Consider the following 19,320-nt stretch of genomic DNA (forward strand, 5'->3'; position numbering starts at 1 on the left):
TTCTCTCTGTAAAGTCTGAGTCACGGGTTATGTTTACACTACCACTTATTTCAGAGTAGCAGCCGTGTTAGCCTGTATCTGCAAAAAGAAAAGGAGTACTTGTGGCACCTTAGAGACTAACAAATTTATTTGAACGTAAGCTTTCGTGAGCTACAGCATCCGATGAAGTGAGTTGTAGCTCACAAAAGCTCATGCTCAAATAAATTTGTTAGTCTCTAAGGTGCCACAAGTACTCCTTTTCTTATTGTGACTACCACTTATGTCACTCAGGGGTGTGAATAAGCCACCACCCCTCAGTGACGTAAGTTGGTGTGGACAGCACTATGTCAGCAGGAGAGTTTCTCCTATCAATATAGCTACTGCTGCTCATTGGGGGTGGATTAATTAAATTGATGGGAGAGTGCTCTCCTGTCAGTTTAGAGCGGCTACACTAGAGCTTACAGTGGCGCGGCAATACTGATGTAGCTGCGCCATTATAAGCTCTCTCATGTAGCCATAGCCTGAGTAATCATTTACTTCTGCTTCTGACTGTAAATTCCACAAGAGCAATCCCTCATAGCCACCAAAGTCTTGTTTCCATGATGAAGTCTAATAAATAAAATGTCAGCATTTCTAAATTAAAGTACAGATGTTCATATTATGTTTGGGTAATGATTGGAGTACTGCTTTGGGAAAAGGATATTTATAAATTTTTCATGCTATTTTCTCACATGCTTCTTGTAGTTCTGCAGAATCTGAAGATTTGGCTGTTCATTTGTATCCAGGAGCAGTTACTATTCAAGGTGTTCTCAGGAGGAAGACTCTATTGAAGGAAGGCAAAAAGCCTACAGTAAGACTTCAAATATATGCTAAACCATTTTTCCTTTTCCTTTATTTTAAAATGATATCTTTAAAACAGAACAAAGCTACTTGGTTAAAATCCGGAAGTCTTTGCTCACTTTTTACTCAGTCCTCGCTGAAACAGAACTCTTCCTAAAATCAGTAGGAATTATGATCAGGTAGGAACTGACTAAAAAGTGAGTAAAGACTTCAGTATTTGGTACCTTATATATTTGCCACTTACAAAGGCTCCTGCTCCTAGATTTGATTTTTTGGAATTCATGTGATCTGTCTAAATCAAGGAATTACTGTTACAGAAGTTGATCTTCTGTGTTCTTTCAAAAGTATTTCATTAATCCTAAATTGTTAACATTTTTGCATTTGCATAAACTCCATAACTTTATAAATGCATTTAATTTACCATAGTATAACTTGGTATCTCTCCATATCCACCACTAAAAGAAAAAAAATCAAATGCCTTTAGAGGACAAGAGCCTGGAAACTACTGAAATTAAACAGAAATATTGTTAAAATATTAGTGTTGATATAAGTCTATAGACACAGGAAAATTCACATTTACAGCCTGTACAGTTTTATTGCCTCTTCCTTGCATACACAGTCTATAGCTTCATACATTGTTGAGACACCTCTACAATGCCTGAATTAAATAAAACTGGATATATTAAGGAGGAAATGGCATCCTTCTCTGAACTTCTTTGCTTTAAACTATAATGGTAACACTCTGTTAATGATATTTATGTATGTAATAATTATATTTATAACTTCCAGACTCTCCCAAGCCAAAGCACTTGGAATACTGCATGATAAGGTTGGCACCCATGCTTCAGTTGAATCCATGTGGATGGACCCTTGTGTTTGTGCCATTGATTCAAGTGCCAGTCTGTGCAGATAAAACTGCAAGATCTAGGGCCTTAATTTTTCTTGATTTAGCAAATAAATATTTCTCCAGAAGTAATGTATCTATCAGATGATTGTAGATTTACATCACAAAATTCCTTGGATTTTATTTACATTTTTAGACCTACATATTTTTCTCCTTAAACCAAGTAGGTTTTTCAAACTTCGACTCCCAAAAAGTGTTCTGTTGTTGGAAGATGTCTTTTTATTTCCTTTTAGTAACTAGAATGTCAGTTTTGCTGCCATTCATATCCAACTAGAGTGTGGAAGTGCTAACCATTTGTTTCCCTTCCCTCCCTAATTGTTGAACTGATCCAAAGAGTGAACAAGCAACCTGGAGTACAAAATGTCATTATTCCCACTCATTTATTGCTAGATCTTTAATGATGTAAATTGGCATAGTTCCATTGACTGAGGGAGCTATCCCAAAGTATACCAGCTGAGAATCTGTCCCTTATAGACTATTTCTGTATTTTGACATATTTGACATATTTGTCTATAAAGGTGATTTCTTGGATATCACAAACACGAACATCATATCTATTTCTATACTTCTCATTTATTTGCAAGCCCAGTCTATCTTAAATGTCCTTGTTCTAATATAGTAATTTATGCATGTGTTCAACTAATTAAAAGTATTGCAAATGATATTGTAATGTAAATACTTAAACTCAGAGCAAATAAAGTTAATTCATTTTATATTTTAAAAATACGAAAATGTCCTTGTTTGCTAAATCTATTGATGTTAACGAGTGTGTGCAGAGCATCATAATGGATCTTTTAAAACTGCTGGGATTTGTCAACAAATACAGTGGATTCTGCTGAAATATTTCATATATTACAATATTCTGGCACATAGTAAATTTAGAGAAATAAGTTAACTGACCATTTAAAAAAAGACTCATGTATTATTAATCATTAAAAAATAGTATGAATGTATACAAATTAGAGTAAATGTTTGCAGCACTTTTTTAAATCATCTTGAAGAAAAGCAACTCTGTCCTTTAATTACAATGCTGATATCATACAGTAAATAATACTGCTTTTTGTTAATATTGCTTCTATCAGCAGCTGGTTTGGAAATTTCTTTTTATTTAAACATGGTAATTTCAACTGACAATTTGCCGACAAAGGGCAGCACATCAAAAATAATCGTTGTAGCTTTTTATAAGCCATCACAAATACCTATTATTGTAGCTCAGTTGGCTTGCTGACTGTGGGTTAGAAGCAATGTTGTAGTTTCCACTACACTAGCTTATAGAGATGGTCACATTGTGATAGACTCAGTATCCAGTGAGAGGAAGACAATTATACCACTATATAAGCATCACCTGATTAATGGTGACTTTGGAGCAGAAAGCATGTTCTTCTTCAAGTGCTTGCTCATGTCAGTTCCATTCTAGGTGTGTGCATGTGCCCATGTACACAGTCGTCAGAGAATTTTGCCTTAGAGGTATCTGTAGGGTCAGCTGTGGAGTGCAGCACTCATGTGTCAGTATATAAGGCACTGCCAGCCCTATGCCCTCTCAGTTGCTTCTTACCGCCCGTGACAGTTGGTCGGTGCGACTTTTTCTCCTTGCCTAGCAAGTTGGTTACCGGTTCTCTCCTTCCTTCAAACTTTGGTGTCTTGTAAATAGTTTGTTTACAGTAGTTAGTAAGTAGTAGTAAAGTAGTGTAGTTAGTAAGCTGGAGTCCCAGTGGGGTTTTAAGCTTTCCGGGTTTTAAGCCCTGTTCTGCCTGTAACAGGCCTATGCCTGTTAGTGACCCCCACATAGAATCATAGAATAACAGAGTTGGAAGGGACCTCTGGAGGCCATCTAGTCCAACCCCCTGCCCAGAGCAGGACCAATCCCAACTAAATCATCCCAGCCAGGGCTTTGTCAAGCCTGACCTTAAAAACTTCTAAGGGAGGGGATTCCACCACCTCCCTAGGTAATGCATTCCAGTGTTTTACCACCCTCCTAGTGAAAAAGTTTTTCCTAATATCCAACCTAAACCTCCCCCACTGCAACTTGAGACCATTACTCCTTGTCCTGTCATCTGCTATCACTGAGGATAGTCTAGATCCATCCTCTTTGGATCCACCTTTCAGGTAGTTAAAAGCAGCTATCAAGTCCCCCATCATTCTTCTCTTCTGTAGACTAAACAATCCCAGTTCCCTCAGCCTCTCCTCATAAGTCATGTGTTCCAGTCCCCTAATCATTTTTGTTGCCCTTCGCTGGACTCTCTCCAATTTTTCCACATTCTTCTTGTAGTGTGAGTCCCAAAACTGGACACAGTACTCCAGATGAGGCCTCACCAATGTCGAATAGAGGGGAACGATCACATCCCTCGATCTGCTGGCAATGCCCCTACTTATACAGCCCAAAATGCCATTGGCCTTCTTGGCAACAAGGGCACACTGTCAACTCATATCCAGCTTCTCATCCACTGTCACCCCTAGGTCCTTCTCTGCAGAACTGCTGCCTAGCCATTCGGTCCCTAGTCTGTAGCAATGCATTGGATTCTTCAGTCCGAAGTGCAGGACTCTGCACTTGTCCTTGTTGAACCTCATCAGATTTCTTTTGGCCCAATCCTCCAATTTGTCTAGGTCCCTCTGTATCCTATCCCTACCCTCCAGCATATCTACCACTCCTCCCACTTTAGTGTCATCTGCAAACTTTCTGAGAGTGCAATCCACACCATCCTCCAGATCGTTTATGAAGATATTGAACAAAACCGGCCCCAGGACCAACCTTTGGGGCACTCCGCTAGATACTGGCTGCCAACTAGACATGGAGCCATTGATCACTACCCATTGAGCCCTACAATCTAACCAACTTTCTACCCACCTTGTAGTGCATCCATCCAGCCCATACTTCTTTAACTTGCTGACAAGAATACTGTGGGAGACCGTGTCAAAAGCTTTGCTAAAGTCGAGGAATAACACGTCCACTGCTTTCCCTTCATCCACAGAACCAGTTATCTCATCGTAGAAGGCAATTAGATTAGTCAGGCATGACTTGCCCTTGGTGAATCCATGCTGACTGTTCCTGATCACTTTCCTCTCCTCTAAGTGCTTCAGAATTGATTCTTAGAGGACATGCTCCATGATTTTTCCGGGGACTGAAGTGAGGCTGACTGGCCTGTAGTTCCCAGGATCATCCTTCTTCCCTTTTTTAAAGATGGGCACTACATTTAACCTTTTTCCAATCTTCTGGGACTTCTCCCGATCTCCATGAGTTTTCAAAGATAATGGCCAATGGCTCTGCAATCACATCCGCCAATTCCTTTAGCACTCTCGGATGCAACGCATCCGGCCCCATGGACTTGTGTATGTCCAGTTTTTCTAAATAGTTCCGAACCACTTCCTCCTTCACAGAGGGCTGGCCACCTCCTCCCCATGCTGTGCTGCCCAGTGCAGTAGTCTGGGAGCTGACCTTGTTCGTGAAGACAGAGGCAAAAAAAGCATTGAGTACATTAGCTTTTTCCACATCCTCTGTCACTAGGTTGCCTCCCTCATTTAGTAAGGGGCCCACACTTTCCTTGGCTTTCTTCTTATTGCCAACATACCTGAAGAAACCCTTCTTGTTACTCTTAACATCCCTCGCTAGCTGCAACTCCAGGTGTGATTTAGCCTTCCTGATTCCATTCCTACATGCCCGAGCAATATTTATATACTTATCCCTGGTCATTTGTCCAATCTTTCACTTCTTGTAAGCCTCTTTTTTGTGTTTAAGATCAGCAAGGATTTCACTGTTAAGCCAAGCTGGTCGCCTGCCATATTTACTATTCTTTCTACACATCGGGATGGTTTGTCCCTGTAACCTCAATAAGGATTCTTTAAAATACACCCAGCTCTCCTGGACTCCTTTCCCCCTCATGTTATTCTCCCAGGGGATCCTGCCCATCAGTTCCCTGAGGGAGTCAAAGTCTGCTTTTCTGAAGTCCAGGGTCCGTATTCTGCTGCTTTCCTTTCTTCCTTGTGTCAGGATCCTGAACTCGACCATCTCATGGTCACTGCCTCCCAGGTTCCCGTTCACTTTTGATTCCCCTACTAATTCTTCCCGGTTTGTGAGCAGCAGGTCAAGAAGAGCTCCGCCCCTAGTTGGTTCCTCCAGCACTTGCACCAAAAACTTCCTGGATTGTCTGTGCACCGCTGTATTGCTCTCCCAGCAGATATCAGGATGATTGAAGTCGCCCATGAGAACCAGGGCGTGTGATCTAGTAGCTTCTGCGACTTGCGGAAGAAAGCCTCGTCCACTTCTTCCCCGTGGTCCGGTGGTCTATAGCAGACTCCCACTATGACATCACCCTTGTTGCTCAGGCTTCTAAACTTAATCCAGAGACTCTCAGGTTTTTCTGCAGTTTCATACTTGAGCTCTGAGCAGTCATACTGCTCCTTACATACAGTGCAACTCCCTCACCTTTTCTGGCCTCCCTGTCCTTCCTGAACCGTTTATACCCATGCATGACAGTACTCCAGTCATGCGAGTTATCCCACCAAGTCTCCGTTATTCCAATCACATCATAATTTCCTGACTTCGCCAGGACCTCCAGTTCTCCCTGCTTGTTTCCCAGGCTTTGTGCATTTGTATATAGGCACTTGAGATAACCCGCTGATCGCCCCTTGTTCTCAGTATGAGGCAGGAGCCCTCCCCTCTCACACGCTCCTGCTCGTGCTTCCTCCCGGTATCCCGCTTCCCCACTTACCTCAGGGCTTTGGTCTCCTTCCCCCGGTGAACCTAGTTTAAAGCCCTCCTCACTAGGTTAGCCAGCCTGCTCGCGAAGATGCTCTTTCCTCTCTTCGTTAAGTGGAGCCCGTCTCTGCCTAGCACTCCTCCTTCTTGGAACACCATCCCATGGTCAAAGAATCCAAAGCCTTCTCTCCGACACCACCTGCGAGCCGTTCATTGACTTCCACGATTCGACGATCCCTACCCCGGCCTTTTCCTTCCACGGGGAGGATGGACGAGAACACCACTTGCGCCTCATACTCCTTTATTCTCCTTCCCAGAGCCACGTAGTCTGCAGTGATCTGCTCAAGGTCATTCTTGGCAGTATCATTGGTGCCCACGTGGAAAAGCAGGAAGGGGTAGCGGTCCGAGGGCTTGATGAGTCTCGGCAGACTCTCCGTCACATCGCGAATCTTAGCCCCTGGCAAGCAGCAGACTTCTCTGTTTTCCCGGTCAGGGCGGCAGATAGATGACTCAGTCCCCCTGAGGAGAGAGACCCCGACCACCACCACCCGCCTCCTTCTCTTGGGATTGGTGGTCGTGGAACCCCCAACCTTAGGACAGTGCATCTCATGCCTTTCAGCTGGTGGAGTCCCCTTCTGCTCCCTTCCCCCAGATGTATCATCTGGGCCACTACCCGCAATGGTACCTGTGGAGAGAACATGAAAACGGTTACTTACCTGTATCTGTGTTGCTGGTACATGGACGTTCCCCCTTCTTCTTCTGGAGGTCACATGTTGCCAGATTTCTTCACTGTTCTCCTGTCCACGCTGCGCAGCCTGCTCTGAATCTTCAGAACCTTGTGCCTGTAGAAGCATATCCTGACGTCTGTCCAGGAAATCTTCAGTTTCTCTTATGCAACGCAGGGTCGATACCTGTTGCTCCAGACCTTGAACCTTCTCTTCCAATATGGAGACCAGCTTGCACTTTGTACGCACAAAGTCGCTTCTGTCCTCTGGAAGAAAGACAAACATGGCACATCCAGTGCAGGTCACAACAGTTGAACACTCCCCATCCATATTTCCTTCCTACTATGAGCTTCCTCAGGAGAGGCAGTAATTACTCAGAGAAGTCGTTAGGGTGTAAGCCTCAGTGGGCTCACTCCAGGTGAACTCCCAGGCAAACTCCTGCTGTTTGCTGCTCTGCTGTCCGCTGCTCAGCTGGTTCCCTGCCGCTCAGCTGGTTCGCGGAGCACCGGCTTTTTTAAATAGCCAGGCTCGCCTGAAACAAAACACTCCCAACTCCCGCCCTTTTCAGCCAACCAATCAAGCACTTGTTCAAACTTTCAAGCTGCCCTCACTGCAAACACTCCGATCCTCTCACCAAGCACACACACTCAGATACCCAGATACTCACCAACACAGATCCCAAGCAAACTCCTGCTGTTTGCTGCTCTCCTGTCCCCCGCTGCTCAGCTGGTTCCCCGCCGCTCAGCTGGTTCGCGGAGCGCCGGCTTTTTTAAACAGCCAGGCTCACCTCATCAGCTGCCTAAAGAGCTTGGGGGAATCACATGTGAAGGACAAGCGTTGCATCTGTAAGAACTTTGGTCCAAGAGCACAAAAGGAGCATGACATCCATTTGAGGGCCCTCCTCACGGAGGTTGCTCTCCGCCCGGCATCAGAGCACTCCCAGCCAGACTCTACTCCCAGCACTTCGGCCTCGTGTATAGTGCACACCCGACACCGGGCTCTGCCCAGCAATGCTCCCCTTCGCCAGTGCCCAAGAAGAAACTGAAAAAACACGACTCCCCAGCAATAAACCAAGCAATAAAGGCCAAGAGGCATCAGGTAAAGGATCCAGTTCAGGCTGCCCGTTCACCCCGGAGCTACTTGGGAGTGCCTCCCTGGTCGGACGCCCTAGCCTCCCCAGGGATCCACCACCAACTCCCAAGAGTAGTAGGGGACCCTCACTCATGGCAGGGCTGTTGTCTTCCCAGGACCTACCGGCATCCAGAGAGCAAAGGATCTCCCAGCGCCACTGGCACTGTGCACAAGGCTGGACCTGGCAAAGGCTCCCTATGAGGGCAAGCCAGCCATAAACCTCCTACCCCTCCAGGGGGCAAGCGAACATGCTGGTCCCCAAAGCTGAGGCAGCACTCTGTCTCCGCAGTCCAGGTTGCCAGTTAGACGTCCTAGTTGCCGGCACTGCACTCAACAGTCTCCACCTACTTGACCAGGCTCGTCCAAAGGGAGATGTCAGTCACAGTATGGCCAGCACTGATTGTCCTCCCACCAGCAGTCTCCATGGCATAGATCCCCATCACCTAGACCACAGGAATTATCTCTGATGCGGTACGAGTTTCCTCACTCCCAGCACCAATCTGCCTACTCAAGGCACCGTTCACTTACGGTGACATTTAGCCGTCAAACTCTGGCATCGAGAGCACCATGGTCACTGAAGGGCTCTGAAAGGGAGTTGAGCCCCTCTCCGAGGCAGCACCGGCATGAGTGGGCACCTGAGGTCTTATCGACCTCCGCGATGCCTTCCTGGCAGCAGGACCAGTGACCAGCACAGTGGGTCTACTGGAATGCTTGGGGCATGCTGGTTATGCCAATGCCCTTTTAACACCGCTCATCGATTGCTGCTTTGGAAAAGCAACCGACAGCACTGGCAGCACCGGGCTCAGTGTGTGAAGCAGAATTGGATGCCAGGAGGTGAATGCCCACTCCTAATGCCCCTTCCCCCACAGGAGATGATGTCCTAGGCCCTCCCCGTCTCCAGATGAGGGTGTTTCGGGGCTCTCTTCTGCCAGCCCACTGAATGATTTTAAAGGGCCACCATGCCCTGCTTCGAAGGATGGCCCCGAACTTGGGCCTGGAGGTGGAGGATATGATGGAACAGTTGGACACCTTGTTTACTGTGCTCTTGGCATCAACCCACTCATGTGTCGTGCTACCGGTGCACGATGGGGTCTTAAAAATAACTAAAGCCCTCTGGCAAACCCCGTTTTCCATCCCGCCCACTTCCAAGAGGGCTGAAAAGAAGTATTTCATTGCAGTTAAAGGGTTTGAATACGTGTATACCCACCCACCTTTGGGGTCGCTGATCATCTCTGCTGCCAACGAGAAAGACAGATGGGCAAACCAGTTCTACTCCCAAAAATAAAGAAGCCAAGAGGCTGGACCTTTTTGGAAGAAAAATTTATTTAACGGCCAGCCTTCAGTTCAGGGTAACAAACCACCAAGCTCTTTTGGGGAGATATAACTTAAACTTATGGGATTCCCTCTGTAAGTTCAAGAATTCCCTGCCCCAGGACTTGGCCCAAGAATTCAGGGCCCTAATTGAGGAAGGTATAGCAGTGGCTAGATGCTCCCTCCAAATGGCCTGGGACGCAGCTGATTCGGCTGCCAGGATGGTCGCATCGGCAGTGGTCATGAGGCACGGTTCCTGGCTTCAGACCACAGGCCTGTCCCAGGAGATGCAGTCCTCTATCCAGGACCTCCTGTTTGATGGGAATGGACTCTTTGCAGAACGAGTGGATGCGAGGCTGCATGGACTGAAAGACACTTGGGCAACCCTACTCTTGCTGGGTCTGTATATGCTGGAGTTGGCAAGGAAGCAGTTCGCCAGCCACCCCTGCCTCCAAGGTCTTGGCAGTCTCGGCAGAGATCTGCAAGGAGAAGGGACAGAAACATGAGTTTTTGTTGTCACCGCCTTCCACCTCCTGCTCACCTGTGCAGCCCAGCCTGGCGAAATATCTTGGGGAGCCAGAATTGCTCATTTTGAGGGTGCACTCAAGAGCGATACCCCAGTCAGCTTCCTGGATCTGCCTCATTCTTTCCTCAACCACCAACACCCTACCGCAGGTGACTTCGGACCGCTGGGTGCTTGAAATTATATCCCTGGGCTACACCCTTCAATTCTCGGCCGCCCCCTTTCTCACCCCCATTCCCCGTCCCTCTTCAGGGACCGTTTTCATGAGCAACTCCTCGTTCAAGAGGTTGAGAACCTCCTGCAAATGGGAACAGTGGAGGAGGTCCCTTGGGAAATGAGAGGAAAAGCGTTCTTCTCCTGTTATTTCCTAATCCCGAAAGCAAAAGGGGGCATAAGATCCATTCTGGACCTGCAGCACTTCAACAAGTCTCTCAAGAAGTTGAAGTTTTGCATGGTCTCCCTAGCCTCCATCATCCCCTCCCTGGATCCGGGAGACTGGTATGTTGCCCTTGACTTGAAGAACGCTTATTTTCATATCTCCATTTTCCAAGGGCACAGGCGATTCCTCCGCAGTACGGTGGGCCAGCACCATTTCCAATTCACAGCGCTGCCCTTTGGTCTCTCGCTGGCCCCGCAAGTGTTCACAAAATGCATGGCACCAGTGACCACTTAACTGAGGCGTCGAGGCGTCCAGGTCTATCTGTTTCTCAACAATTGGCTCATCAAGGGCAGAATCTTGGGAGCAGGTGCAAAGGAGCCTTGATCTGATACGTTCCACCTGCCATGACCTGGGCCTCTTGATAAGCGACTAGAAATCAACCCTAAGACTGGTGCAATGGATAGAGTTCATGGGGCGGTCCTCAACTCTATGCGAGCGAGAGCTTTCCTTCCAGACACCCATTTCCAAGCCATGTTGGACTTAATTTCTCATGTTAACTTGCATCTGCTTGCGGTTGTTAGGCCACATGGCGGCGTGTACGTATGTGGTCCATCGTACCCAGCTCCATCTCCAGCCACTGCAAGCATGGTTGACATTGGTTTACATCCTCAACAGACATGATCTAGACCAGTGGTCACTAACTGCTCAGTCTCGATCCTAGAGGATCTCACAGTCGATCGCAATCTCCAGCGGGGCTGTCTGACCCGGCCCCACACTACTTCCAGAAGCGGCCAGTGCAGCCCTGGAGGTGGGGAGTGGGGCAGGGGTCTCCCTTCACGTGCTGCTCCTGCCTGCAAGCACTGCCCCCGCAGCTCCCATTGCAGTGCTTGCAGAGAAGGGCAGTGCATGGAGCCACATGCTGCCACCCCCACAGACACACTCTGCAAACCCCTCAGCCCCAACCCAGAGCCCACACCCTCTCCCGAACTCCAACCCCTACCCCAGCCTGGTGAAAGTGAGTGAGGGTGGGGGAGAGCAAGTGATGGGGGAGGCGGGATGGAGTGAGTGAGGTGGGGCTTTGGGGAAGGGGCAGGGCCTCGGGGAAGGTGCGGAGTAGATCCTAAGTTGCCCTTAAATTCAAAAAGTGATCTTGGGCATAAAATTGTTGGAGACCACTGATCTAGACAGAGTGGTCAGGGTGCCAGATAATATTTGGTCATCCCTGGATTGGTGGTTGGGACCCCGACTTAGTGCTGGAGGGAGTCTCCTTCGCAGCCCCATCTCCATAGCTGACCCTGGTCTCCGATGCTTCGGACCTGGGCTGGGGGGCCCACCTGGGCGAGCTCAGCACACAAGGCTGCTGGTTTCAGGATGACCTGTGCCTCCACATAAACGGCAGGGAATTCAAAGCAGTTCACTTAACCTGCCAGCTTTTCTGCCCCACCTGGAGGGCAGGATGATACAGGTCCTGATGGACAATACTGCTGCGATGTTTTACATCAACAGGCAGAGTGGAGCCAGGTCATCATCCCTCTGCCAAGAAGCTCTGTATCTTTGGGACTTCTGTGTGCAGCATACCATTCATTTGGTGGCTGCACACCTTCCTGGTGCCAGGAACATGGTAGCTGATCACCTCAGCAGGACCATCTCTTCTCACCACAAGTGGTCGCTCCATTCAGAGATGGTCAGTGTGACCTTCCAGAGGTGGGGAACTCCCCAGGTGGACTTGTTCGTATCCCGTCAGAACGGGAAGTGCCACATGCCCTGCTCAATACGGGGACTGGACAGGGCCTCTCTGTCAGATGCCTTTATGCTCCCATGGTCGGGGGCTGTGATGTAGGCCTTCCCACGGTATCCCTAGTTCAAAGTCCTCATGAAGATCAAACAAGACATGGGGAAGGTTATCCTGATTGTCCTGGCTTGGCTTGGCCTCGCCAGCACTGGTTCGGTGACCGCCCCACTGCAGCTGCCTCTCTGGCCAGATCTGCTATCCCAGAACCATGGCAGTCTTCTACACCCAAACTTGGCAGCACTGTGTCTGACAGCCTGGCTGCTGCATGGTTGCATGCTGAAGAATAGGAGTGTTCAGCCATGTCTAGCAGGTCCTGTTGGATAGCAGAAAATGCTCCACCAGGGCTACTTACCTGGCCAAATGGAAAAGGTTCATGTGCTGGACCTCAGACCGGGGTGTCCGGCCCGAACAGGCCTCACTGCAGTCGATCTTGGACTACCTTCTGCATATCAAGATCCAGGGCCTCTCTCTTTCATCAGTTAAGGTCCATTTGGCTGCTATTTTGGCCTTCCACTCTCCATTACAGGGTAGGTCAGTCTTCACTCACGACATGACAATCTGGTTTTTGAAAGGTCTGGAGCAGCTCTATCCCCATGTCTGTGACCTGGTCCCTCCTTGGGACCTGAATCTCATGCTGTCATGACTCATGGGTTTTCCCTTCGAGCCTTTGGCTTCCTGCTCCCTTCTTCTACTCTTCTGGAAGGTTTCTTTCTTGGTGGCAATAATGTCTGCCTGCATGGTCTTTGAGATTAGGGCACTTGCCTCGGAGCTGCCCTATACGGTGTTCTACAAGGACAAGGTCCAGCTACGACTGCACCCAGCTTTCCTGTCCAAAGTAGTTTCTCAGTTTCATATGGGTTAGGACGTATACTTACCCATCTTCTTTCCAAAACCTCATAAGTCGGAAGAGGAGCGCAAATTGCAGACTCTGGACATCAAGAGAGCCCTGGCATTTTACATTGAAAGGACCAAGCCGTTCTGTAAGTCACAGTAGTTTGTCATGATGGTGGATAGGATGAAAGGTCTTCCAGGTTCTGCCCAGAGAATTTCATCCTGAATCACGAATCACGGCCTGCATCCGTTTCTGCTATGATCTGGTGAAAGTTCCTATGATCTGGTGAAAGATCTGGGTTTAACCGCCCACTTGACTAGGGCACAAGCCTTGTCGTCGGCCTTCCTGGCCCAACTGCCTATTCAAGATATCTGCAGGGCCGCTACCTGGTCATCCATCTACACGTCTCATTACACGCTTACCCAGCAGGCCTGAGATGATGCTGGCTTCAGTAGAGCAGTGTTGCAAGCCACATAACCATGAACTCCGAGCCCACTTTCAGGAATACCGCTTGTGAGTTGCGTAGAATAGAATCAACATGAGCAAGCACTCTGGAAAAAATGGTTACCTACCTTTCTTTGAGATGTGTTGCTCTTGTCCATTCCATTACCTGTCTTCCTGCCCCTCTATTTGAGTGGTTGACAAGAAGGAACTGAGAGGGCGTAGGGCCGATGGTGCCTAATATACCAACGCATGAGCTTGGCACTCCAGAGGGCACCAATGCCAACCCTTCTGATACCGCTAAGGCAAAAATCTCTGACAACTGCACACATACACCTAGAGTGGAATGGACATGAGTAACACATCTCAAAGAACAACAGTTACGAAAGGTAGGTAACTGTTTTTTCTACCCTGGTAGATGGAGGATGAGTACTGAAATGACAGCAGCTAAAATGGGTCTTAATAGTTGTGTTGCTACAAATATTTTGTGATAAATCAGTAATTTCCAAAGAAGTCAGTGTTCTAATTCTTGATTTCCCTTGATGGCAAATATATCATTAAAAAGAAAAGGTATTTCTGTACCCAAAGTCAGTGCCGTTTTGAATGAAAACTCTTGGTAAAGTAGAGGAAATAAATATTACCTTGTTTGATGCCTGGATCATAGAGGAGTGATCAAGACCTCTGTGCACTAGTTTCTTGATTCATACTGTGTTCCTATGTATTCTTAATCTAACTAGATTAAGACTGGATCTAGACTGTTCTCAGTGGTAGCTGATGACAGAACAAGGAGTAATGGTCTCAGGTTGCAGTGGGGGAGGTTTAGGTTGGATATTAGGAAAAACTTTTTCACTGGGAGGGTGGTGAAACACTGGAATGCGTTACCTAGGGAGGTGGTGGAATCTCCTTCCTTAGATATTTTTAAGGTCAGGCTTGACAAAGCCCTGGCTGGGATGATTTAGTTGGGGATTGGTCCTGCTTTGAGCAGGGGGTTGGACTAGATGACCTCCTGAGGTCCCTTCCAACCCTGATATTCTATGATTCTATGAACTAGAAATAGCATCAGTGAAAAGGCAGCTCATTTTGGCTGGGCTAGGTCCTGGGCAGTTGCTGTTCTAGGGAAATTTGTGGGATCATGAGGTAAACATACATGCATTTTTAACAACAGTATTTTGTTTTATTAATCTGTTCTCTCTCTTTCTCTGTAGGTAGCATCTTGGACAAAATACTGGGCAGCACTATGTGGAACCCAGCTTTTTTACTATACTGCAAAGTCTCTGAAGGCTACAGAGAGAAAACATGTATGTATTATAGTGCATCTCCCTACACTGCTGCCAAAATTTAAAAGTAAATGCACTTTCCTGATACACGCACCAACAGAATAATCCAGGATCTGCAATTGAGCACTATCCTGTCCTTCGGGCAGTCTGTGTCATCTCTATGGATACAACTTAATAGAAGTAGGCACTTTAATAGGCTATACAGGGAACATCTGTTTTGCATGTGTCATTTGGGCTCAGTGAAATTGTATATTAAACACATTAGAGAAGACCCAGAAAGAAAGCAATTGCTAATGGTCATCTTGCATTTTCACCTGTAGACCATACCTTCCTACAATATCTGATTAGAATATATCACTGCCCCTTCCCAGCACCCAAGCAAACGATGGCAAATATAAATATGTAAATGTATAAAGAACTGGAGAATGTGTTAAACTCCAGTTTTTGTGGATTACTCTTCCTGCCTATTCTGTCTAATCCAGTAATTCCCGAATTGTGTTCTGTGGACCACCAGTGGCTGTACTGCACTTCTTGGTGGTATTCAGAGAGCTGGATTGTCACATGATGTTGGCTCCCTGTCTTGTTTCCAGCTGCTAAATCACATTGAAAGAAGCTAAAATTACATTAAATACTTCCTTATTACTATTTTTTTATGTAAGCAATTGCTGTAGTTGCCCCAGGAATGTTATGCCATAACCACTGGAAGGGGAGAAGGGTGGTCTGTGTAGTCATGAAAGGGGGAGTGAATGTATCTGTCAAGAGATGGAAGAAAATTGGGAACCCCTGATGTTGTCTATGTAGAGCCTATACTGTGACTATCAGTTCTAGGCAGTAGCTCTATCCAGTGTTTCAAGTCTTCATTAGCCATGTGAATTTTGTCAGATGTCACTGTACATTAGGTCATTACCTTTGTATAAAGCTGTATAATTTTAGAAAATGAGAAGTTGTGCTCCAGAATCCTGGACTAGCTTGTTTATCTGTGGTAAAAGATGTTCTTTTCCTATTTCTCACATGCAGAGGGCAAAGGCAAGATCTTGGATCTCTGAGAGTTCTGCTCTACTTTTTGTAAAAAGAATCCACTAAAAATTTTCTTTGTCATTTATATAACAAGCTGGGTATTTTCCAAATTTATTTACACTAGTTAATTTAATAGGGAAACCCAATATTATATTATCTAAAGTAGTATAATGATAGTAGCTTAGTGCACTAAAAAGGTTTGCATAACTTCATTATTTTTTCTCCCCATTTAAATTGGCATTCTGTTTGCTTAGTTGAGAGCAATGGTCCTGCTTAATCTAATCTGTCAATTGTTACTACCTAGTTTGAAACTAGTGAAGTGCATTTTTGGACAGATTTGTGTGTGATATTAATAAAAAACTTACATAGTCAAATCTGCGTCACTAAGAGTAGAAGTAGCAGGAAAGAATGGAAAGAAACAAGATTGTACAAATGATTATATTAAAAAAAAATCAAGAAAATAATTTGTTGCTGGCATTATATCGTCAAGGGTTTATTGCTTGTCTTTCTGGAGACACTGAGAATTGAAAAAGCCTCCTTTCTGCAAGTATGTCATGTTTTGTGCTCCTGTTGCTGACTCGATGCCTTTAGGCTTTATTCCAAATAATGTATTTTTTCAAGAACAGAATCATCATTCTATAAATCTCTTTTTCCTGGTGTTTTCTCCATTTTAAAATATCAAATGATAACTCAGAAAGGGGGAAATAGTACTTCCCTAGTACATTAATATGAATGAGAAAGGGTTTTACTATAATACCTGTAACATGCATATACTTCTCAACAAGTAATTTTAAAACAGATTTAATAAAAATGTTGTTGGGGAAAAAAATCCGAGTAGCTCTTGGCAGTGGAAACCTAGGGGAGTTACATAGCTAGCTATTATATTCTGTTTCTAAATTAAAAAAAAGTTTCACTTCTATTTATAGATGGCTTGTTGATTAACAATTTATTTCAGAGTAAAAATACAATAATGAATATCACACTATAAGGAGAGCAATCTTTTATCTTAATTTAGCATAATATTCTTATTGAGGATAAGTAGTATACATTAAATGGACATATAATAATACTTCTCCAAAGGTAAATATATAATTCCCAGATCAGAATCTTTAAACTGGAGATAAGACTGAAACTGTATCAGTAACTTTAAAGAGAGGAAAAACTATTAATTTCACTTTTAATGGAGATATATCAACACTTTGTCATTTTATCTGTCCTGCTGATGACCTTATTAGTGTAGTGCCTTCTGATGCTCCCATGTGGTGGTGCAGCTTTGCACCTCCTATATTGCAGGGTTATTGTGAAACAGAATAGTGTAGCCCTCAGCCTGCCCCTTAGGTTCTGAGTATCTGATTGTGGGCTGTCAGGGAGCCTGTTACAGCTAATGCTTGTTTAGTTGCGATTCAGGAATGAAGTTTAACTATCTGAGGATAAATTGGAGATGGTCTGCAGCTGTGTGAATTTCATTTGTGTTTAGAAGGTAGCTGATGCATGAATTGGTATATCTTCTGTTCCACAGGTTAGGTGGTGCATGTGAAATGAATTTGTTAAAAGTTTGAACTTTGTCCTTTTCAGAAGATGAACACCAACTTATTGTCTTGCAGCTATTAATATATAGAATACAAACATCAGTTATTCAAACTTAGTCAAAGCTACCATATAATGTTCCCTCATATCTGCTAGTATAAGATGAAATCCATAGTCTGTATTAGGAGGGTGAGAGGTAACAGGCAACTGAGGGGAGCAAAACAGGTTACTTTTTATTGTAGTAAGAGTACTTGAAACTATGAGGTGATAAGGTTATTTATAGTTGGAAGGGGATGGATGTGAACTGGTCATGAGAGAGGGGTCTTTTTTTTTTAAGGCATATACATGTCTGATATGAAAAATGTAAATAGTAATATGGTACTTAGCTCTTTGCATGTTAAAAGTGCTTTACATTAATGTGGAGACAGTTGTACAGAGCTGCAAGGGCAGAGGATGTCATGGGTCTCATCCTTTGGGGAAACCTCCAGAAGTTCCCTTGTGGGCAGAGAAGCACCAATTGTACTTTGAACTCTTGCTGAAGTAATCAGTAGCCTTTATTTTTTATTTTTGGGCATGGCTGGCAAGTCTCTAGTTGCCCCAACATTCAGCTAACTTAAAGGTTTACACAGTGAGATATTAAACAGGGTTTTTTATTCCAAACCCTCTGGAAGGGTTAATTCACAAACAACTAATTTTGTTTTCCAGAAGACATTGGAATTCTGTCTTAGGCACTATTCATGGTGGTCCTCTTGGCCTGGGGTCCAGCCGGAGTATGTTCCACTCTGGAAGCAAAGTCCTCTCCCATAGCCTTAAATGCTGCTTTCTTTTTTTAAAGGATGGCTTCACCCGTGAGGCCAGATGTCAGTTCTTTCCTCCTGAGTTGTGGAGCGGGTATTTCTCTCTCCTACATGGAAGCTTCTGTAGCCCTTTCCCCCTTTTTTTCTGGAAGTGGTGTGTACACACTGACACAAATCCCTGTGCTGTGTCTCTCACATTATCTATTTTTACTACTTTGGTGCTTTTTGCTGTTCTGCCTTTTTTCTTTTTCTCAGCTCTCTGCTTCCTCCCATCCTTAGCCCTCCTTAGCTCAGTTTCCCCCAAGTGGCTCACCATCAAAGAGCTTCCAAAGATCAATTTCAAGCAGGGCCAAATTTTCCAACCACAAGGGGAAAACCCCTGAGGCCCTATGAGGAGGCAAATATTTGTTTTGAGCAACTTAAGCAGTGGCCCAGGAGGGCTTATCTGTCTCTGACCCAGAGCTGGTAAAAGAGTATGGTTGTACACATCCTGCCTCTCAGATATGCAAAGTACACACAGCGAGATAAAAGGAGAGACTTGATACTGGCAAACAATCCGAGCTAGTCACAAAAAGGAGGTGGTAAGAGCAGATGGCTCTCATCTTTCTAAAATACCCTTTTCAGTGGGATTTGCTAAACCAAGCACTTGAAAGATGAGCCCTTTAGGGGTTGAACATCTACTAGGGTGCTCATCCTCACGTAAGGGAGAAAGGCAAGAACAGTCTACAAGCCCAAGGCAGATTCTCCTTGCCCAAAGGAAAAGACAAAATAGTTTTAGAACTGGACACGTTGTCCTCTTTTTCCTCTAGGGCAAAAGTTCCACAGCCCAAATTGAACTTCAGATACCTTGGCAAATGTTTTCCCACCAGTGACAAAAAATCATTCATGCTTATATGCTATCATGCATAAACATATATGGATAAAATTATGGCTGAGTAGGAAACTCCCAGTTGAGAGCAGCAGCTCCATCAAACATAGTTTTACTGTTCTATAACTTGTAAAGGAGGAAAAAAATCGATGCTTCATCTGTCAAAGATGCAATTACATCCCTCAAGACACAGAAATCTCTTATACAATGGATTTTTTCTCAAAGTCCAGACCAGTAATTGAGATAAAATCTTCCAGACATCTTCATCAGCCTCACAAACATCT

The 19,320-nt window shown here is 45.3% G+C and overlaps 1 protein-coding gene across 9 annotated transcripts in view; it reads left to right on the forward strand.

Moving 5' to 3' along the window:
* Positions 1-19,320, forward strand: part of RALGPS2 (Ral GEF with PH domain and SH3 binding motif 2) — a 277,132-nt gene that overhangs the window by 239,316 nt on the left and 18,496 nt on the right. For 8 of the 9 annotated variants that reach the window (XR_007358002.2, XM_048860736.2, XM_048860731.2 and 5 more), the window contains 2 exons: positions 724-829; positions 14,756-14,848. Coding sequence is in view for 7 of the 9 variants with exons in the window: in XM_048860736.2 (XP_048716693.1) it covers positions 724-829; positions 14,756-14,848 (199 nt within the window). In the remaining 2 variants the exon portion in view is untranslated. Of the gene's footprint in view, positions 1-723; positions 830-14,755; positions 14,849-19,320 lie in introns of those variants that run through there. The other variant, XR_012669645.1, reaches the window with a different exon arrangement.

Source organism: Caretta caretta, chromosome 8 (assembly GCF_965140235.1).
Source record: "Caretta caretta isolate rCarCar2 chromosome 8, rCarCar1.hap1, whole genome shotgun sequence".
NCBI lineage: Eukaryota > Metazoa > Chordata > Testudines > Cheloniidae > Caretta > Caretta caretta.